This window comes from Podarcis bocagei (assembly GCF_964188305.1).
Source record: "Podarcis bocagei genome assembly, chromosome: 12".
NCBI classification, from domain to species: domain Eukaryota; kingdom Metazoa; phylum Chordata; class Lepidosauria; order Squamata; family Lacertidae; genus Podarcis; species Podarcis bocagei.
Window position 1 is genome coordinate 59,211,926 of NC_138137.1, and position 22,621 is coordinate 59,234,546.

The following is a 22,621-nucleotide window of genomic DNA, read 5'->3' on the forward strand; positions in this document are numbered from 1 at the left end:
TGAATAGCAAAGTCTGGGCCAACATACATAGGATGTTGCCTTATACCAAATCAAACCACTGGTCTTTCTTGTCAACTCCTATGGTTCCCAAACTTTTTCAGCCCACTGCCCCTTGGTTCCACAAACTCATCTCCAGCGCTCGCTATAAAAAGCCTTATTCAGAACAGTGGCTTGCGTGACCCACTATGGAAGATAAAGGTAAAGGGACCCCTGACCATTTGGTCCAGTCATGGTCGACTCTGGGGTTGCGGCGCTCATCTCACTTTATTGGCCAAGGGAGCCGGCGTACAGCTTCCGGGTCATGTGGCCAGCTTGACTAAGCCGCTTCTGGCGAACCAGAGCAGCACACGGAAATGCCGTTTACCTTCCCACCGGAGTGGTACCTATTTATCTACTTGCACTTAAGGGTGCTTTCGAACTGCTAGGTTGGCAGGAGCAGGGACCGAGCAATGGGAGCTCACCCCATCACGGGGATTCGAACCACTGACCTTCTGATCGGCAGGTCCTAGGCTCTGTGATTTAACCAACAGTGCCACCCGCATCCCCACTATGGAAGATAGCAACACAATAAAATTCAAAACAGTAGCAATTAATTGCCTGCTTATTCAAAATCCAATTAAAACTATTTAGCTTAATTAATTCCACAAAACTGATGAACTGCATGTCCAAGATCTGCCTTTCCCTGAGCTGAGCTCCTGTTCGTGTCGACAGAAGGCCTCCAGAGATAGTGGCAGGTCCCCAGAAGATGTGGACATCACACTTTGGCACATGGTAGAGCAGCCTCTTTATCTGTAAGGCCAGAAGCTCCTGTGTGTATTTTTAATTATGGATGGAAATAAATAGTGCATAATTAACGCAAGCTGCATGAAATTTGTGTGAGGAGGCTGGACGTGTCGCACTTCCCCCTGCGATACTGTTTTGCGCCGTTTCCAAGTGCGAGACGCGAAGCGACAGCTCTCCGGAATGCGATCACCTGCTAGCGGAGTCTTTAATTTGCACATCTTAAGATTTGGCAGCAGAAAACGTGTCCTGACAAAATGAAGGGGCTGCTGTCAAGGAGGGAATTGCCCCCATCTGTGGGGCACGAAGCTCGTGCCCATGTATTGTTTTTTACTTATAAGATTCCTTCGCCATAAGGGGCAAGGGCGGGATACAGCAACACACAGAGAATCATCGACTTGGAAGGAGACACCAAAGGACATCTAGTCCAACCCCTGGCAGTGCAGGAATCACAACCACTGATGGGTGGCCACCCAACCTCTGCTTAGAAACCTCCAAGGAAGAAGAGTCCATTGCCTTCTGAAGTAGTCTGCTCAGGTCTTACTGTAAGAAAATTATTCTTTTTAAAAAAAAAAATCGTTTTAATTTGATTTTTCCAATACAAAGTTATAAAAATCCAAATGGATATACAGAGATTTCTCCGAGTCTCAGGAATTCCCTCCCCTTCCCTAGAGTCCTGATTTAAATATTTAAAACTGCATCTTCTTCCAAACTCAAACTTTTATGTCCATCCATATTGTCTGTGGTAATTGTTACACTAACACGCGAAATCGAAATCCTGCCAATGTTTCAATCTACTAACAGTGGTCTCTTAAATAACTTAGAAATTTTCCCCATTCTTCTGTCAAGTTTTTGTCCTCTTGGTTCCAGGGTTTTCCAGTCAGCTTTGCCATTTTGGCATAGTCCATCATCTTGGCTTGCCATTCCTCTGATAGGGAGTCTTTCTTCTTTCCATCTCTGGGCTAGTAGCATCCATGTGGCTGTTGTTCCATACATAAAAAGTCTTTTCTGGACCTTTGGAATGTCTATACCTGTAATTCATAATAAAAAAGCTTCTGCTTTTTTTAATCACATTTTTTCCATTTCATTATATATCATCTCCCAGAAGGCTTTTACCACCTTACAGGTCCACCACGTATGAAAAAGGGTACTTTCTTTTTCTTACATTTTCAGCAGTTATTTGTACGTGTCCTATAAATGTTTGCCAAGTCTGTAGGAGTCAAATACCACTGGTACATCATTTTCATATAATTTTCTTTCAAAAAATCAATGCCGTGAACTTCAGGTCTGTTTAAATAACTTTTCCCAATCTGCCATCTGAATATTATGTCCCAGATCCCTTGCCCAGTATATCATTACCGACTTGACCTGTTCATCCTTTGTACAGAAATTTTTCTTAATGTGTATTCAGGAATCTCCTTTCTCGCCATTTGAATTCATCGATTGGGGTCCTACTAGGGCTGTCTTTAGCATATGCGCTGCCAGGGTACAAAGATCTGTCCAGTGGCCCCTCCCAATTTAGTTTAGCCCCCAAATTAACTTTTATTATCCTTATGTCAGACACCACGCTTACGCCTTATCTCTTGTTTACGAAAGGAGGAGAAAGAAAGAAAAATTTTAATTTGTATTTACAATACAATTATACTTGTTGAGTCTGACAAGCGCTGCCGTTGTAAATGACAAGCGCCACCGCTAATGTGGTGCGTCTTTGGTAAATGAGCACAGAGTCGAAAGTCCTTTAGTGAAACAGTAGGTAAACATTTCAGTAATACCTAGATATATATGTATTTTGTTTTTCTGGCTTGACCAAAATTATTATTTCATAACAGGTAGATACAGTCATACATCGGGTTACATAGCAGGTAGATACAGTCATACATACTTCAGGTTGCGTTTTTTTAGGTTACAGATGCGCCAAAACCTGGAAGTACAGGAACAGGTTACTTCCAGGTTTCGGCGGTTGCGCATGTGCAGAAGTGCTAAATAGCGCTTTGCGTATGTGCAGAAGCGCCGAATCACAACCCGCGCATGCACAGATGCGACGCTGCAGGTTACGAACGTGCCTCCCGCATGGATCACGTTCATAACCCAAGCGTCCACTGTAGTTAAGAACTTAGGCGGTTTCAGCGGTGGGTGCCTGGCACCCCCCAAAATTTGGCGCCCGGGTGCCCCGCACCCCTTGCACCCCCAAGTAAAGACGGCCCTGGGTCCTACCCTCTGGAGCAGAGGAAACCAGCTTTCTCCATCTTCCATGTGATATTTGAAGACGGCTAAGCTTTTCTCCCTCTTCCTCAAAGCTGGAACGTGTGAACATCCCCTGAAGTTGACTCTTGGAAGATTCAGGACAGAGAAAAGATAGGCATTCTTTGCACAGTTAGACTATGGAACTCCCTGCCACATGAGGCATTGATGGCCGCCATCCGAATGGGTTTAAAAGGGGAAATCCGGGGAAGAAAAGGCTATCAGTGGCTGCTAGTCATGGTTGCCCCATTCTGTCTCCACTCAGAGGCAGCATGGGAATCTTGGGTACGCTGTTGTCCTCCTTGGGTCTCGTTGGCCACTGCTTAGGCCTTTGACTTGATCTCCAGGGCCCTTTGCATTTTTAACTCCCCAGTTCTTAATACCTGTTTTCGTTTTGCTGCCCGGTGTTCTGGGGACACAGCTAGAATTCGAATCCTGCCCTCGTAATCTTTCGCAGCTCCTTTGCGGTTTTGGGTCGCCCGCAAAGATGCGCCTCCTTCCCTCTCTAAAGCCAGAGCAGGAAACCTGACTGCCCCACTTTGCAGATGCCTGGGACACGGTTGCTAGGGAACTGCCAGAAAGCTCATTAACAGCTGAGATTAAGCAGTGAGCCTGGAAGGAAGCAGAAAGAGAAAGAAAGAGAGGTGAAGAAAAGAAAGGAAGGTGTCAAGGTGAGGGAGGGTGAAAGGAGAGAGGGAGAGAAAGAGGAGGGAGGGAGCTCTCACAAGCACTGAAACTGCATTGGGGTCCTAACCAGTGCGATTTTATTTATTTTATTGCATTTATATCAGACCTTTCCCCCCAAGGAGCTCAAAGTGGCATATATGGAGGTGTTCAGATCCTGCCTGCAGGTTGGCCACTGTGAGAAAAGGCCACTGGCATGATGCGCTGGCCTTCTTACGTTCCTCTCTGTGGCATGTGAGATGGCAAGCTGTAAACACCCTCCACGCATTTACGTGAATGCGCACTCAAGGCCAGATGCGTCCGTTCCGCACGCAGAGGTTTTCATTTCAGAGCACAATTCAAAGTATTGGTGTTGACCTTGAAAGCCCTAAACGGCCTCGGCCCAGTATACCTGAAGGAGCGTCTCCACCCCCATCAGTCTGCCCAGACACTGAGGTCCATCTCTGAGGACCTTCTGGTGGTTCCCTCCCTGTGAGAAGTGAGGTTACAGGAACCAGGCAGAGGGCCTTCTTGGTGGTGGCACCCGCCCTGTGGAACGCCCTCCCACCAGATGTCAAAGAGAAGAACAACTACCTGACATTTAGAAGACACCTGAAGGCAGCCCTGTTCAGGGAAGTTTTTAATGTGTGACATTTTAATGCACCATATTTTTGCTCTATAAGATGCACCAGACCACAAGACGCACCTAGTTTTTGGAGGAGGAAAACAAGAAAAATATATATATATTCTGAATCTCAGAAGCCAGAACAACAAGAGGGATCACTGCACAGCAAAAGCAGCGATCCCTCTTGCTGTGCTGGCTTCTGGGATAGCTGCGCAGCCTGCATTCGCTCCATAAGACGCACACACATTTCCCCGTACTTTTTAGGAGGGTAAAAGTGAGTCTTATAGAGCAAAAAATACGGTATTTTCAATCTTTGTTGGAAGCCGCCCAGAGTGGCTGGGGAAACCCAGCCAGATGGGCGGGGTACAAATAATAAATTACTATTAATATCTGTGGCATGTGAGATGGCAAACTGTAAACACCCTCCACGCATTTACGTGAGTGTGCACTCAAGGCCAGACGCGTCCGTTCCGCACGCAGAGGTTTATATTTCCCAAGATGCTCCGAGGAAGGAGCAGGGCCCAGGAACACCTGAATATTTTTCCTTCTTCAGGTGGACAGTGGCTTTGGAGCGAAGCGTTTCCCAAACATCAAATAGGCTGCGCTCTGAACATTAAGCAGCGGGAGGTGGCGGTGACTTGGCAAGCCCAGTTTGATCCTCAAAGCTGCTAGAGGATCAAAGTCACAAGGGACTGCCAAGTCATTGCAACTGATTCATCCGAGGGTTTGCTGTTGGCACCGACCAAAAACCTGCAGGTGTAATCTGGGGATGTGGGCAGGCTTGATGCCATTCTCTCACTGCCCTGGCGGGTGGCAGACAGAAGGCCTCTGGAACACGGACTGGTTTTGCCGCGTATCCCTTCAGAATATTTCTGTCCCACCTTTCTGCATCGAAATTTTGTTGTTTTTTAAAAAAAGATATTTATTAAAAGTTTTTAAGATATAACAAGAAAAAAGAAAAATAAACATACAAAATAAAAAACAGTTAAAAACACACATTAATTTTCAATAACATAACTTCCGTACACTTATTTCCTCGGACCTCCTCATACCTCCCTTCTTTGTATTCCAGTTCGATTTGTTAGTTCAGCAAATCCTTTCCATTAAACTTTTACCCATTTGTAAAACCTCTTTTTTTTTCATATCTCTTAAAACATTACAGCTGGAAACCGCTTAGTTTCTATCCAACATCCTTCTAACATTCATTAATTTTACAATGTTTCTGTAAGTAGTCTTTGAATTTCTTCCAGTCTTCTTTCACCGACTCTTCTCCCTGGTCTCGGATTCTGCCAGTCATTTCTGCCAATTCCATGTAGTCAATCACCTTCATCTGCCATTCTTCCAGGGTGGGTAGATCTTGTGTCTTCCAATCTGCATCAAAATTTTGAAGAGGGCTCACAAGGGTACAATGAAAATGGCTGCAATGGTACAGTACAGAGACAGTGTGGTGCAGTGGTTAGAGTGCTAGACTATGGCTTGGGAGAGCAGGGTTCGGATTCCTGCTTAGCCATGAAGCTCACTGGGTGGCGAGCCTAGCTGAGAACAAAAGAAACACCAAAAGCCAAACCCCTAATGAAACAGCAATAGAACAATTAAAATGATTACTTTCTGGAATAACGTCTTTTTTTTAGACAACCAAGCAGAAATATTTCAGGTTCCAAGGGTATATCATCGCCTAACAAGAAATAGTCTTCAACCTTTTAACTTCTATCAAGATTATAATAGCTAATAACTGGTGGGGGGGAGCATATCTCCTACTATATCTGAATGGATTGAGAAAATTTGGTTCATTGTTACTACCACTAAGCTAACTTATTGCAAAATAATTCATATCAACCAGCCTCACACGCTTATGGGAAAATGGGCAATGTTTTGGAACAACAAGCTCAAGGAAAATGCCCAACCTTAAGTTGTTTCCAATCTGCTGCAATTGTATTTATTAATGTCCTTTTATCTTTGGTTTAAAGGGACGCGGGTGGCGCTGTGGTCTAAACCACAGAGCCTAAGACTTGCCCATCAGAAGGTCGGCGGTTCAAATCCCTGCGACGGGGTGAGCTCCCGTTGCTCGGTCCCTGCTCCTACCAACCTAGCAGTCCGAAAGCACGTCAAAGTGCAAGGAGATAAAGAGGTACCGCTCCAGTGGGAAGGTAAACGGCGTTTGCGTGCGCTGCTCTGGTTTGCCAGAAGCGGCTTAGTCCTGATGGCCACATGACCCGGAAGCTGTACGCCGGCTCCCTCGGCCAGTAAAGCAAGATGAGCGCCACAACCCCAGAGTCGTCCGCGACTGGAGCTAACGGTCAGGGGTCCCTTTACCTTTACTTTTCTCTTTGGTTTATGCTGTTTATTAATGAATGAAATAACATAAAATAATTACAGCATCCTCTCCAACATTCCACTGAAGAAAATCAGCACCCATGTCTTTGGGCACCATGCTCTTGTGCGAGTCGGCTGTCTCGTGTGGGGCCACAATGCCAAAAGTCGCGCAAGCTAGCTGACTTGCACGAGAGCCTTGCACCACCGCAAGCAACCGTTGGCTGCCAGCTCATATTCCTCCCCAAGCTTGGCGGTTGGTGGGATATCCCAGGATCCTTTTGGAAGCTGTGACTTTGTTCTGTAATTCCAGGATGTCCTGGGAAAATCGGGACGGTTGTAGGGTATGTTGCAGCAACCATCACGAGCAGAACAGGTTGTCTGCTTTAAGCACGGGTGAGAAAGCTCAGATCTGCAAGGCTGCTGGTGGCTGGTGCTACCAACCATGCCATCTCCTCCAGGTATCTCCAGGGCAAACTTGGTGCCGAGCCTTGAAGCTGTGTTGTATCTCTGCTGCAGCTGCAGAGGGCAGTTTCGTTCTCCCATCCAAAGCCTGCAGGTCTATGAATAGTGCAGTGGATTGCCATAAGGGCCCCTTTGTTCACCCTGGTGGCATGTGAGCTGACTGGGGCTGCTTGCTCCCAGTAGCATCCTGGATCCTGCGGTTCCTTGATCTGCTGGGCTCCTCTGGAAGCGCCTGCTTCCTTGGACAGGGAGGAGAGAACACAGGTGGGTCCTTGCAGACAGGTAGTAACATAAGGTGGTGAAGGTCTTGTTTGAGTGTCTGGAGGCAGTTGGAGGTTGGATGGCGGCTAACAGACTGAGGTTGAATCCTGACAAGACAGAAGAACTGTTTGAGGGGACAGGAGGCAGGCAGGTGTGGAGGACTCCCTGGTCCTGAGTGGGGTAACTGTGCCCCTGAAGGACCAGGGGCGCAGCCTGGGAGTCATTTTGGACTCACAGCTGTCCATGGAAGCACAGGTTAAATCTGTGTCCAGGGCAGCTGTTTACCAGCTCCATCTGGTACGTAGGCTGAGACCCTCCCTGCCCGCAGACTGTCTCGCCAAAGTGGTGCATGCTCTAGTTATCTCCCGCTTGGACTACTGCAATGCGCTCTACATGGGGCTCCCTTTGAAGGTGACCCGGAAACTGCAACTAATCCAGAATGCGGCAGCTAGACTGGTGACTGGGAGCGGCTGCCGAGACCACATAGCACCAGTCTTGAAAGACCTACATTGGCTCCCAGTACATTTCCAAGCACAATTCAAAGTGTTGGTTCTGACCTTTAAAGCCCTAAACAGCCTCGGTCCAGTTTAGAGGGGAAATCCATCCAATAAACATTAGATGATCCCCAGGGCTAGCTGGCTAAATTAGTCCTATTTGGGCCAGCGAGGAAACCAGGAGAGAATTAGCTGTGGGATCCCAGAGCGGGTAATCTTCATAAAAAGGGGAAAGGAAGGGGAATAAAAGATCAGGCTAAGTTCACATTGAAAGCCAGGTGGAATAGCTCTGTCTTGCAAACCCTGCGGAAGGAAGTGAAATCCTGCAGGGCCCTGGTCTCCTGGGACAGAGCAGTCCACCAGGTCAGAGCCATCACTGAGAAGGCCCCGGCCCCGGTGGAGGATAATCTAACTTCCTTAGGGCACCTTGTGGTTGCAGTAAGTCGGCGGTGTGAAAAAGGAACTTTTTGCATGCACAGGTGCCCTGTGCTGGTTGGGGCTGGCGGGAGTTGGCATTCACAGAGCCTTAGCTTTTGGAAGGCTGGCCCAGATTAACTCCTTCCTCTCTTAACAGCTTTGGGCTCCATCCGTGAACCTATACTTGAACACTTAATGCTCTGAGACCATCTTCTCTCTCTCTCTCTCTCTCTCTCTCTCTCTCTCTCTCTCTCTCTCTCTCGTGCTCCCCATCCCATTGAAAACACAAGAGGGGGAGGATTGCAAAAGACAGATGTCGTCGCCCAACGCAGGGCGGAGTGGAGGGAATCGATTACCCAGTCTCTAAAGACTCAGGTCAAGTGTGGGGGCCGTCAGAGGTCGCCTTCCAGATGGCGAGACGTGTGTCTTGAGAAAAGACTTGCTTTGTAAGGTGATAAGGCAGCTCTCGAAGGAATTCCCCCTTTGAGGCGGCTCAATGAATCAAAGCACCGATCTCACCCAAAAACCCTCGCTCAGAAAAAGGGGCGTCCTACGGAGCTCTATTGTACACTTCCCTGCTTGGGCGCTCTCTGCAGAGCTCAGCAAGCCCACTAGCCCAAAGGTTTACGGCAATGTATATTATCAAGCAGGAAAACAGGACTGAGGGAGAGGGATATGATACGATATTGTCATTGTCCCATACAAAACAGCGAAATTGAAAAAATCTACATCAGACATTCAAAAACCAACAAGCCTGCTATCCCAGCGTGGTTAGCCCCCTAAAAACTCGGACACCCCATAATTAAATACAATATACTCCCATAGAGACTACCTTAAAGGTAAAGGGACCCCTGACCATTAGGTCCAGTTGTGGCTGACTCTGGGGTTGCGGCGCTCATCTCGCTTTGCTGGCCGAGGGAGCCGGCGTACAGCTTCTGGGTCATGTGGCCAGCATGATTAATCCGCTTCTGGCGAACCAGAGCTGTGCACGGAAACGCCGTTTACCTTCCCGCCGGAGCGGGACCTATTTATCTACTTGCACTTTGACGTGGTTTCAAACTGCTAGGTTGGCAGGAGCAGGGACCAAGGGAGATCAAGACCTGTTTACCTGGCTCAGTTGGTAGTGCGTGAGACTCAAGGTCCTGGGTTCGAATCCTTCGTTGGGCAAAAGATTCCTGCATCGCAGGGGGTTGCAGATGACCATTGTGGTCCTTTCCAGCTCCATGATTCTATGATTTAATATCATTCGAAGCAAGTACCCTGCAGTGCAGACCTCCTTAATATAAACCAGGGTTTCCCAAACTTTTTTTTCAGGACAGGTTCCATAGATTCATACCCAGTGCCCCCTACCCTACCCTACAAAAATATAGCTGACAGATAAAGAAGGGGGGGGGGGTTGATTGATAATCTGGTTGTATACACACACACACACATACACAAATATATACATATAAAGGGTAAAGGGGACCCCTGACCATTAGGTCCAGTCGTGGCTGACTCTGGGGTTGCGGCGCTCATCTCGCTTTACTGGCCAAGGGAGCCAGTGTACAGTGTGGCCAGCATGACTAAGCCGCTTCTGGCGAACCAGAGCAGCGCACGGAAACGCCGTTTACCTTCCCATCGGAGCAGTACCTATTTATCTACTTGGACTTTGACGTGCTTTCGAACTGCTAGGTTGGCAGGAGCAGGGACCGAGCAATGGGAGCTCACCCCGTCGTGGGGATTCGAACCGCTGACCTTCTGATCAGCAAGTCCTACGCTCTCTGGTTTAACCCACAGCGCCACCTGCGTCCCTAAAGCATAGTAGTGGTTGCATTAAAGAAAGCATCAAAGGACAAAGGGATGATGTGTAGATTGATCCAATATAAATCCACCGTTACCGTATTTTTCGTCCTATAGGGTGCACCGGCTCATAGGACGCACCTCGTTTTTTCGGGGGGGGGGGGGAATGAATAAAAAAAAATTATTTTCCCCCCCAGCCGCGGCTGCAGCCCCAAGCCTTGCGCACACCTGCCCGAAGCACGGGGCGCCCTCTGGAGGGCTCCCTGTGCTTCAGGCAGCAGGCTGCCGCCCCAAGCCTCGCATGCCCGGCGGGACCTCCCGCCGGGCGCGCAAGGCTTGCAGACACCTGCCCGAAGCACGAGGAGCCCTCTGGAGGGCGCCCCATGCTTCGGGCTGCAGGCTGCTGCCCGCAAGCCTTGTGAGCCCGCGGGAACTCCCGCCAGGCTAGCAAGGCTTGCGGATAGCTTCCTGAAGCCTGGAGAGCTAGAGGCATCGGTGCGTACCGACCCCTCTCACTCTCCAGGCTTCAGCGAAAGCCTGCATTCGCCCCCATAGGACACACACACATTTCCCCTTCATTTTTGGAGGGGGAAAAGTGTGTCCTATGGGGTGAAAAATACGGTAATTACAGTGGTGCCTCGCAAGACGAAATTAATTCGTTCCGCAAGTTTTTTCTTCTTGCGAGTTTTTCGTCTTGCAAAGCACGGTTTCCCATAGGAATGCATTGAAAATCAATCAATGCGTTCCTATGGAGACCGTCCGGGGACAGAGGGGAAGCGCCGCTCTGTCCCCTCTTTTGAAGCAAGGGGCGGAGGGGAGAAGATCGCTTCTCCCCGTTGCAGCCCCTTGGTTCAAAAGGGGTCCGGGGAGAGAGGGGAAGGTGCAGGAGATTGTCCCCGGAGATTGCGGGGCTGGCAACGGGGATTGTGCCGGAGATTGTCCCCGGAGATTGCGGGGCTGGCAACGGGGAGAAGCGATCTTCTCCCCGCCGCCCCTTGCTTCAAAAGAGGTCCGGGGACAGCGGGGAAGACGCGCTGCGCTTCCCCGCTATCCCTGGAGCTTGCGGGGCAAGCTTCGTTTTGCGAAGCAAGCCCATAGGGAAATGCGTCTTGCGAAGCGGCTAAGAAAACAAAAAACTCCTTCATCTAGCGAGTTTTTCGTCTTCCGAGGCGTTCGTCTTGCGGGGCACCACTGTATTGTGTCAATGAAAAATGGCAAAATATGTTCATACGCGCACACAAAAAAACCCCACCAGCTGGGAGAGACACCCTTGCACTAAAGTGCAACAAAGCCTGGACCACACTTCTGTCTCTGCTCCCCAGTGGTGTAATCTTATTCCTTCTGCAGCGGGGTCCCTCTCTCCAGCGCCCCAGAGCAAGCATCCCCAAACTCGGCCCTCCAGGTGTTTTGGGACTACAACTCCCATCATCCCTAGCTCACAGGACCAGTCCTCAGGGATGATGGGAGTTGTAGTCCCAAAACATCTGGAGGGCCGAGTTTGGGGGTTCCTGCCCTAGAGTCACTCAAGTCATCACAGAAGCGGAGCTTTTCAGCCATGGTTTGGAGTCAGTCAGAGTGCAAGGAGGCGAGTTGGCCACGGGGGGAGGGGCTCCTGGGCTCCCTCTGAAGAAGGTGTGAGCTGAAAATGTGAGAGAAGTCATTCCAGACACTCCAAAGCTAAGCGTTTAGGAATCCCGAAAGCACCAGGTGCTTCCGTTTTCAAGGGAATGGGGTTCGAATTCTGCTACGTGTGACGGGACAACTTAACTCGCTCCGAAATAAGATATTAGAGCACTCGAAATCGCTTACCCATGGACGTGCACAGAGAATAGCAGATCCAGCTGAACTCCTGGTAATCTGCGCTGAAGAAGAAGAAGAGGAGTTTGGATTTGATATCCTGCCTTTCACTCCCCTTCAGGAGTCTCAAAGCAGCTAACATTCTCCTTTCCCTTCCTCCCCCACAACAAACACTCTGTGAGGTGAGTGGGGCTGAGAGACTTCAGAGAAGTGTGACTGGCCCAAGGTCACCCAGCAGCTGCATGTGGAGGAGCAGGGAAGCGAACCCGGTTCACCAGATTACGAGTCCACTGCTCTTAACCACTACACCACACTGGCTGAGTGTTGCAATGCATCTTAAGTTACAATTGTTGTGTAATTATTAGGTGGTTGCATAATCTCTGCAGGGGTCTGGCTGGGACAGGGCGTCGCTGCAACTAGGATTATTTATTATGTTTGTTTTATTATGTTGGAAGCCACCCAGAGTGGCTGGGGCAAGTGGGCAGGCTACAAATAATAGAATTATTATTATTATTATTATTATTATTATTATTATTATTATTATTATCCTGCAGCGCTTCTGAATTTGCTTCCAGGCTGTTGCTGCCCCCTGAGGCTTCCTCCTTCTCCCCACTCTTGAAAACCGAGTGGCAATTCACCTCCATCTTTCTATTTCGTTCCTCACCATTAAGGGCCACCCTGGTACTTAAAAAAATTAAAATAATAATAATAATCAACCTGCCTTGGGATGACACTTCCAGGTCCTCGCCTTCCAACATCCTGCTGCCATATTTGGACAGCAGGAAGAAGCATTTGGACCCAGTTGCCATGGTTCTTGCTGAGTGCCCAGTTGCCACGGCAACCGTTGGCCAGGAAGAGACGAGTTTAGACGTGGGTTAAAATGATCTGCTCCGTCTGCTGAGGGTGGGGGGGTGGATTCTCCCCCGCAAGATGCGTTTCGGGATGTTTATATATTTTTAAAATTACATTTATATCACACCTTTTTTCTCTCCAAAGGAGCTTAAGGTGGCGAAAATGGTTCTCTCTCTCTCACATCCCACCCCTATTTAATTCCCACAGCAACCCTGTGAGGTGGGTTAGGTTGACAGGCAGTGAGCCTCATGGCCGGGTGTGGATTCGAACCCTGGTCTTCTCCCAGGTCCTAGGCCGAGACTCTAACCACTATGCCACACTGCCTATCTGCTGACTGGTCCTTCTTGGGTACCAAAATCATGCTTAAGCAGGTTGTAGTACAGGGGTCAGCAAACTTTTTCCGCAGGGGGCCAGTCCACTGTCCCTCAGACCTTGTGGGGGGCCGGACTGTATTTGGGGGGTGAATGAATTCCTGTGCCCCACAAATCGCCCAGAGATGCATTTTAAATAAAAGGACACATTCTACTCATGTAAAAACACTCTGATTCCTGGGCCGTCCGCAGGCCAGATTTAGAAAGCGATTGGGCCGGATCCGGCCCCCGGGCCTTAGTTTGCCTACCCATGCCTTACCCTAACAGGGAATAGACCAATTAGCATCCCACCACTGAGACCATGTAGAGGTGGGAAGCTCAGGCTGGTTTTTCTTCAATCTGTTTTGGAGGTTTAGAAGCTGAGAGAGAGAGAGAGCATTTTACCATATGTGGTGGGAATGTAAGAAGGCTTCTGGGAGATGATCTATAATGAGTTAAAGAAAATGCTGAAATATACTTTTGTTAAAAAACCAGAAGCTTTCTTGTTGGGAATACTGGATAATGAAATTAGTAAAAAAGATGTGGAATTAGTTTTGTATGCAGTAACAGCAGCCAGAATTTTGCTGGCACAGAAATGGAAACAGGAAGAGATGCCCACGAAAGAAGAAGGAAGGATGAAACTGATGGAATACGCAGAAATGGACAGATTGACAGGGAGAATTAGGAACCAACGTGACCAGAGATTCTCCGAGGACTGGAAGAAATTTACAGAGTATATCAAAAATTTCTGTGATGAGCAAATAACGTTCGTTGGCTTTCAAGAAGCTCTGTGAAATTACTGTTAGAAATATTGTTTTAAAAATATGATGTGATTAAGAGTATTTGAGTGCAATATAATATTGGGAAATGTGAGACGATAAAAAATAAACGGAAAATTATCAGACAAGCTGAGGGAAGTTCTGGAAAAAAGGGTTTAAGTTAAAAATAGATGTATAATTTTGTAAAAATGTTTTTTTTTAAAGGAAAATCTAATAAAAAATATTTATTAAAAAAAAGAGAGAGAGAGAGATAGCAAATGAATGCTGGCCGACCTTAACCTCTCCAAAAATAATCTCTCAAGGCTCAGTCCGCCCCCTGGATTCAGGTGGTGGTGGGGAGATTCCTCCTCCTTCTTGGACTGCTCCTTTGCAATAAGGGGGGTCAGCAGGAGCAGAATTGGGGGTGCATCACCCAGAGGAATTTTGTAAATGTGATGTGATCCTCAAAGCCTTTGTGTCTTCCCATCCGATCCCCAACCCCAGCACTTTAGGCAGGGCTGTCTTTAGCATATGCGCCACCGGGGTGCAAAGATCCGCCCGGTGCCCCCAAATTTAGTTTAGCCGCCACCAAAGGTGTCAAAGGTGCCGCTGACCCCACTGTCGCATAGCAGCTCCAGACAATACATAATATTTTGATGGAAGAGTTAATTTCGCGTGTATGGCGCCGTTGAGAATGACAAGCATCGCCGTTGTGAATGACAAGCGTCACCGCTAATGTGGTGCGTCTTTGGTAAATGAGCGCACAAAGTCGAAAGTCCTTTAGTGAAACAGTAGGTATACATTTCGTTAATACCTAGGTATATATGTACCATGTTTTTCGCTCCATAAGACACCTGACAATAAGACGCACCTAGTCTTTAGAGGAGGAAAACAAGAAAAAAAATATTCTGAACGAAACAGTGGATGTATGATTTTTGTGGTTCATGCTGTGGCCACAGACATGATATGTGATTTGACGGTGACTTTGGGTAGCCCAACGCAAAAATCCTGTGGATCCATGTGGATCTGTTCTTTGTAACCATGTTTTTGCACCATTGCGGCCCCACGAAACAGTGGGTGCGTGATTTTTTTGGTGCAGGCTGTAGCCATGGACATGCTATGTGATCTGATGGTGAATTTGGGGTGACCCAATGCAAAAATCCTGAGGATCCGTGGGCTTTTAACTCCCCGCTCACAGGCAGCCTCCTTTATCTCTAGCATCCCTTATCTCTCTCCCGATCCCACCGATCAGCTGCTTCCTTTCAACACTCCTTTCCCTCTTGTTTGCCTTAGTGTCTTTTCCTGAGCTGGAGCAGTTTTTTGCTCCTCCTTTTCTTCAAATTTCTCTCCTTATTGCTTTAGTCTTCCTGTTTCCCCCTTTTGCAAGTTTGCTGTCTTTACCTCCCCCCTCCCAGGCAGCCTCCTTTATCCCTAGCGTCCCTTATCTCTCTCCCCAATCGGCAAACGATCAGCGGCTTTGTTTCAACACCCCCTTCCCTCTTTCTGAAAAAAAAGGCATGATCTGCTTTTTACCCCTGGGCAATTTGGCTCCAGGGACAACGCATTCGCTCCATAAGACGCACAGACATTTCCCCTTACTTTTAAGGAGGAAAATACAGTATTTTGTTTTTCTAGCTTGATCAAACTCATTTATTGTTGCATAACAGGTAGATAGTTAAGAGCTTAGGTGGTTTCAGCAGGCGGGTGCCTGGTGCCCCCCAGAATTCAGCACCCGGGTGCCCCGCACCCCTTGCACCCCGGGTAAAGATGGCCCTGGGTAAAGATGGCCCGGGTAAAGATGGCCCTGACTTTAGGCCTCGTCCTATGCAGGAGTGCCAACTTGGCCCCAGAGCCGTGGATCCCTGGGGCCATGGGTGCCCGGGGCTGTGGGTGCCATGCAACGTGCATGGCCTTGGCATCAAAATTTGTGGGTGCCCGGCCTCTTCATGGGGAATTTGTGGATGCTCAGGCACCCACGGCCCCAGAAAGTTGGCATCTTTGGCCTCCATGCACTCCAAATTTCCCCATTCTTTCTTTTCATTGTCAGTTCACACAAACACACACGCCATAACCCCAACTCCTATCTTCTCTGCACAACGTAAGCTTTCTTGGTTGGGACCATTTTTCACCTGTTTTGTGTGTTGTTGTTGTTGTGCCCTTCACCCTAAGGTGGGTTACGTTAAAACGCAATGCTGAAAACAGTTTGGCATAAGTACCATCTAATTCTCTGGCGGCAGGATCCGTCTTGTGGTTTGGGCTAACAGGATAATAGTCAATAAACATGCTTTTTAAAGAAGCGGTTTGAAGCCACTTACAATCACAGAAATGAAGCGAGTCTTGAAAAGATTCAGTGTTTGCCAGAAGCTGCAAAATGCCATGCTGGAAGGAGCTGGTGGAAGCTGGGAGTCAGAAAAAGCCTGGAGGGTACCAGCTTGAGATTACCAGTACCAGAACTGGCACTGTAATCATCATCATCATCATCATTTATTATTTATGCCCCGCCCATCTGGCTGGGTTTCCCCAGCCACCCTGGGCGGCTTCCAACAAAGCATTGAAATACAGTAGTCTGTTAAACATTAAAAGCTTCCCTAAACCGGGCTGCCTTTAGATGTCTTCTAAAAGTTTGGTAGTTATTTTTCTCTTTGACATCTGGTGGGAGGGCGTTCCACAGGGCGGGTGCCACCACCAAGAAGGCCCTCTGCCTGGTTCCCTGTAACTTGGCTTCTCGCAGGGAGGGAGCTGCCAGAAGGCCCTCGGCGCTGGACCTCAGTGTCTGGGCAGAACGATGGGGGTGTCACATAATCCCCTTTCCGCAATAGTAAGAAATCGATATTTTTGTTTATTTATTGCATTTACACCCAGCCCTCTCTCCAGCACCAATACATTGGAGCTCCCTTCACCATCCTCTTTGCAGAGCATGCTAAGAATTTTCTGGGGTTTTTTTAGGAAAGCCCACCCAGATATGTAGACGTGGGTTTTAATCCTATGGGTTTCTTGGCCTGTCCGCGATCTTATTCCCCGCCTGTCCAATATTTTAAAAAATCTTTTTTAAAACTGCTTTACCAATGATTTAATTGTTCCATTTCGTTGTTTTCATAAACTGCTTTGAAGGTAGTTGGGGGTTTTTTTGCTGAGGTTTTCCCCCCCTCTCCTTTCGTAACAATCAAGTGTTATATACTTTTCCCGAATAAATAAATAAAATGAAAGCACTTACTCAAGGGGCGGGGAGAATTGGGTCAGTATGTCCTCTCCTTCGCCTTCCAAAATTCTGTTGGTAGGACAAGACTTCTGGTTCCCAAGAGCTCCACAAATCTCTTGTTTTTACGTTTGTGTGTTGTTGTTGTTGTTTTAAGACATAATTTTTTTATTGATTTTCACAGATCTTGCAAATTTATTTATATTTCAATACATGTTTTTCTCAAAATTTTGACTTCCCATCCTTACTTTTATTCTTACCTTATTCCCACTGCTTTATATGACATATTTTAATAGAATTATGCTCTATTTCGCTTTTGTTGTTTTCACTCCTCTGCTCATAATTCGAACCCTGCCCACGTTTTCATTTGAATATAACGATTCTTCAAATAGTCTGAAAAGGGTCTCCACTCTTCCATGAACAGTTCGTCCCTTTTGTCTCTTATTTTTGCTGTCCTTTTCGCCATTTCCGCTTAGTCCATTAACTTTTGAAGCCATTCCTCTCCTCCTTACTCTGAATTTCTCCTTCTTCCTATTTTCTGCATATACAGGATTCTGGCTTCTGCTGTTGCAAACCTAGTTTAACCATTTTTTTCTGAACCTCCCTTCCTATTATCCCTAGGAGAAACCTTTTGGGAATAACCAATTTGAACCTTTTTTCCATTCATCATGTATCATTTCCCCAAAGCCTTTTGCAGGCATAGGCAAACTTGGCCCTCCAGATGTATTGGGACTACAATTCCCATCATCCCTGACCACTGGTCCTCTTAGCTAGGGATGATGGGAGTTGTAGTCCCAAAACATCTGGAGGGCCAAGTTTGCCCATGCCTGACATATTTTGCTGGTCCCGGGGGGAGGTTACCGTGAGGCGTGGTCAGAGTCCGGTCCTGGGTCACGGGTCTAGAGATTGTCCACCAAGGATGAAGCGGGGTCCAAAGCGAGGAGCCGGGCAAGGTCGGGAACTCTGGAAGAACAGGTCTGGGTGCTGGCAGAAACAGGTGTTCAACGACGTTGCTCCCGCAACCTGGAACCGAGCTGACTGGCCTTTATCTTCTCTGAGGCAGTGGCATAGCGTGGGGGGTGCAGGGGGGCTGGCCGCACCGGGCGCAACATCTGGGGGGGGGCGCTCGCACTCGCAGCTATCTGCCCCTACCTGGCTCACTCACTCTCTCACTGCAGTGCTGGCTGTGCGAATCCGATCCGAGCCGCTGGGTCGCCGCCCACTGTGGAGGGGGTGGGTGCCAGGCGTGCGGTGCGGAGAGAGAGCGAGGGACTATCTGGGGGAGGGACAGTGCAGCAACCGCCCAGCGCAGCGCTGAGCGCGGGAGAGAACCACACCAGACCAGACCAGGCAGCAGCAAGAAGAAGCTGGCAGCGGCGGCAGGTTAGGGGGCGCAAATTACTTGCCTTGCCCCGGGTTAGGGGGCTCAAATTACTTGCCTTGCCTCAGGTGCTGACAACCCACGCTACGCCGCTGCTCTGAGGCCAGGGGCGGTCCCGGCCCACAGGTGACCCGCCTCTCCTGGCCTTAAGGCAAGCACTCCTCCTGGGAGAAACCAGTTCCCTCCGCCTCTCTGCCCTGAGCCTCTGCAGCTCAGGAGAGGCTGGAGGGTTACTGGACCAAGAGGCAACTTCACCTTCCCCTGACAGGGATGGGAGAGGAGCACCTGCAGGCAATGGGTTCTCAATCACCTCCGGAGCCAGAGTGGAATCACCTGGTGCCTGCTCCTGAGGATCCGGCACAGGTGAGGGCCCTTCAGGTTCAAGCCCCTGCCCCAGCTCAGCCGGCCCTGGAGGCAGGGACTCCTGTGCAGGCTGGGATTCCTCCGGTTCAGCCTCTGAATCCGATTCCCAGGCCATCACACATATGGGGGGGGGGGGGAAATAAGGCCCTTCAGTATGTTTACACTTCCAAAATTTACTTAGTGCATTTTTATACTTCTTAGCCACTTTTTACATTTGTGTTTTAAAGACAGTTAACTTTTTCATATTTTCCGGGAAGCAGTTTGAGCTCCTATCAAGGGCCACCTCGTCGCTCAGATTTTTGCTCTTCCCTTCCCATGTTTGCAGGACTAAGAGGGATCTCCGGGTTCAGGTCTCGGACTGCATTCAGCTCAGCCTCCACGGACGGAAAAAATTGGTCTCCGTGGAGACGCGTGCAGAACAGACCACGCCCGACTTCGCCAAGAGCCGTGATGGCTTCGTGCTTCTCTGGCCCAGGAGATAAACCGTGGTCAATTTTGGAGGACAGGACTTCATTCCGACAGCCCCTCAACGGAGAGTAAAAATAATCATCATCAAGGCAGCTGTGTTTTAGAATCATGCAGCAAAGCATCGCTGCTTGGACTGCTAGTGTAGAGTAGGAACCCTATCAAACAAAAGGAAAGAAGTACCTAGCCTTAGATTCTTTCCTTCGTTCTCTCTTTCTTTTTTTAATACTTTATTGACAATCTTATACAACAAATATAGTATATATCTTCTTTAACTGGACATGAGTATAAATCTTACAAACAAAACAACAACCATATACAAGGCATACCCCTTTTGTCAACAAACAATAAACTTAATTTATATTTCTACTACCTCTTGTTTTCTTCTCTATTTATTAACATGGATTAAAAAACAAAAAAAAACACATAAGGGGACTTCCTATCATTTCCTTCATTCTGTATGCTGATCTGCATGGTAAAACTTGAAAGCCTCCTTATCGCCGCATTCACGGGACAGAGCAAGGAAGGTTCGTCAGTTACTCTGACACTCTTGCCAATGGTGACATCATTCCTCCTTGTTCGGGGTGGTGGTGGAGGGAGAATCCTTAAGCCACGCTACCCGGTGTTTTCCCCTTCAGTACGCCATGGGAGAATGAGCCGGAATCTGCAGGGACCTGTGTGATGTGGATTACGAGAAAGGGAAGAGACCAAGTTGTGTTCCCTAGGGCTGCATAGCTCAGCCTTCGGTCCAGTATACCTGAAGGAGCGTCTCCACCCCCATCGTTCTGCCCAGACACTGAGGTCCAGCGCCGAGGGCCTTCTGGTGGTTCCCTCACTGCGAGAAGCCAAGTTACAGGGAACCAGGCAGAGGGCCTTCTCGGTGGTGGCGCCCGGTCTGTGGAACGCCCTCCCACCAGATGTCAAAGAGAAGAACAACTACCAGACTTTTAGAAGACATCTGAAGGCAGCCCTGTTTAGGCCCTGGCCGACCATGCATGCTCCCGGCCAGAGAAGTGGGAAGGGGACGCGTCAGTGTCGCGATGCAACTCAACCTGCTCAGTTCCACTACACAGGCAGCGTCGAGTTCAGCTGGCATCTGAAGGCAGCCCTGTTTATCATAGAATCATAGAATCATAGAGTTGGAAGAGACCACAAGGGCCATCGAGTCCAACCCCCTGCCAAGCAGGAAACACCATCAGAGCACTCCTGACATATGAATGTCAAGCCTCTGCGTAAAGACCTCCAAAGGAGGAGACTCCACCACACTCCTTGGCAGCAAATTCCACTGTCAAACAGCTCTTACTGTCAGGAAGTTCTTCCTAATGTTTAGGTGGAATCTTCTTTCTTGTAGTTTGGATCCATTGCTCCGTGTCCGCTTCTCTGGAGCAGCAGAAAACAACCTTTCTCCCTCCTCTATGTGACATCCTTTTATATATTTGAACATGGCTATCATATCACCCCTTAACCTCCTCTTCTCCAGGCTAAACATGCCCAGCTCCCTTAGCCGTTCCTCATAAGGCATCGTTTCCAGGCCTTTGACCATTTTGGTTGCCCTCCTCTGGACACGTTCCAGTTTGTCAGTGTCCTTCTTGAATTGTGGTGCCCAGAACTGGACACAGTACTCCAGGTGAGGTCTGACCAGAGCAGAATACAGTGGCACTATTACTTCCCTTGATCTAGATGCTATACTCCTATTGATGCAGCTTTTAATGTTTGATGCATTACGGTATTTTAATATTTTGTTGGAAGCCACCCAGAGTGGCTGGGGAAGCCCAGCCAGATGGGCAGGGTATAAATTAAAAATTATTATTATTATTATTATTATTATTATTATTATTATTATTATTATTAAGTGCTGCGGGAGGCCAGTTTGGGGAAAGCTGCTTTGCAGTGTTGGTTTCTTCTGCAGGCAAAAGCAAACTCTTACTCTGCTGCAGTGGTTCTCAAAGTGGGTGATAGCAACCGGGGGGGGGGGAAGCAGGATTACCTGGGGGGGCGCTAAGAGGCAAGCGGGGAGGCAGGGAGGTAAAAATGACGGTCAGACTTTGAAAAGCTGGTCAGTTTTGTTGAGCCAATTAAACAGTTCTAATTGGGTCTTGACTAAATGTGCAATTAATTGTTTCTGTTTTGCATTTTGCTGTGTTGTTATCATATTTTTTTTAATGGGGTAGGAAAGGCAGTGCTGGGGGTGAGTTCGTGGAACCAAGAGGCCTGCGAAAGTTTGGGAACCACTGCTCTGTTGCGTCTCCTAGTAAATGTTGCAAATAAAAACTACAGAACTGCAACCTGTTGTCTTTGTAATAAATGGTTTATTTACAAAATGTGTGGCTTGATTGGGCATTATTGGGGGTGTAAAGGTAAAGGGACCCCTGACCATTAGGTCCAGTCGTGACCGACTCTGGGGTTGCAGCGCTCATCTCGCTTTACTGGCTAAGGGAGCCGGCGTACAGCTTCCGGGTCATGTGGCCAGCATGACATGCTTTCGAACTGCTAGGTTGGCAGGAGCAGGGACCGAGCAACTGGAGCTCACCCCGTAGCGGGGATTCGAACTGCCGTCCTTCTGATCAGCAAGTCCTAGGCTCTGTGGTTTAACCCACAGCACCACCCGCGTCTCTTTATTGTTGGCGTAGAAGCAAGCAAGAAAACATGAAGAAAAGGAGCTGGTCTTTAAACATAAAAATGGCACGTTAAAATACGTGTCAGATTTACACATGTGGGGAGGTCTGTGTAAACAAACTGTTTTGGGGGGTGCATCAAAAGCAGTACAGCAAATTGCCTGATATCAATTGGCAAGGAGTTCCACAGTGCGGAGTCAGGTGAGCATGAGACTCTTCATCTCAGAGTCATGGATTTGAGCCCCGTTTGGGGCAAAAGATTCCTGCCTTGGACTAGTTGATCCTTGTGGTCCCTTTAAGCTCTATAGGTCTATGATTCTACTCTCTTGCGTTCAGAAATGAAGGAGTGAGAAGCAGGCGGCAATGTTACTGTGGGTTGTTGTTTTTAATGTTATAGAACAGGAGCTCCTAAGAAGTCGAGGCAAAGTGAGTCACCGAGAGCTGGAAATTGCCATTAATGACTACGTGAATTTTCTTGCCTTGCTGCGGGGTAGGAGAGGAGCTATTTTGTGGCAAAGCATCTCTGGCAATGATGGTTGGACACACCTGTTGCCTGATTCCCCACCCCTAGAATGCCCTCCTCCGTACCAACCTGGTCTCATCAGTCAGAAATGACATGTACTTAGCAAGTGCGTCAGCTGATGACGGAAAGGTATGCGGTGGCTCAGCTCCTCACAGATATGAGTCAATCGAGGTCGCTCGCTCTGGCTGTGAACGGCAACGAGGAAATTGGGCGGGAAGAAACCCAGGAGCCCACACCTAAGCCACTAAGATGGAGCCCAATGGGTTTATAGCCAAATGTGATC

The 22,621-nt window shown here is 48.3% G+C and overlaps 1 protein-coding gene across 2 annotated transcripts in view; it reads left to right on the plus strand.

The window, feature by feature from the left end:
• The window catches only part of MYO1G (myosin IG), a 104,838-nt gene extending 85,266 nt beyond the window's left edge, over nucleotides 1–19,572 (plus strand). For both annotated transcript variants that reach the window (XM_081163517.1, XM_081163518.1), the window contains exon 22: nucleotides 19,061–19,572. In XM_081163517.1, the coding sequence (XP_081019643.1) occupies nucleotides 19,061–19,217 (157 nt within the window). In that variant the 3' untranslated portion in view covers nucleotides 19,218–19,572. The remainder of the gene's footprint in view (nucleotides 1–19,060) is intronic.
• The last annotated feature ends 3,049 nt before the right edge of the window (nucleotides 19,573–22,621 follow it).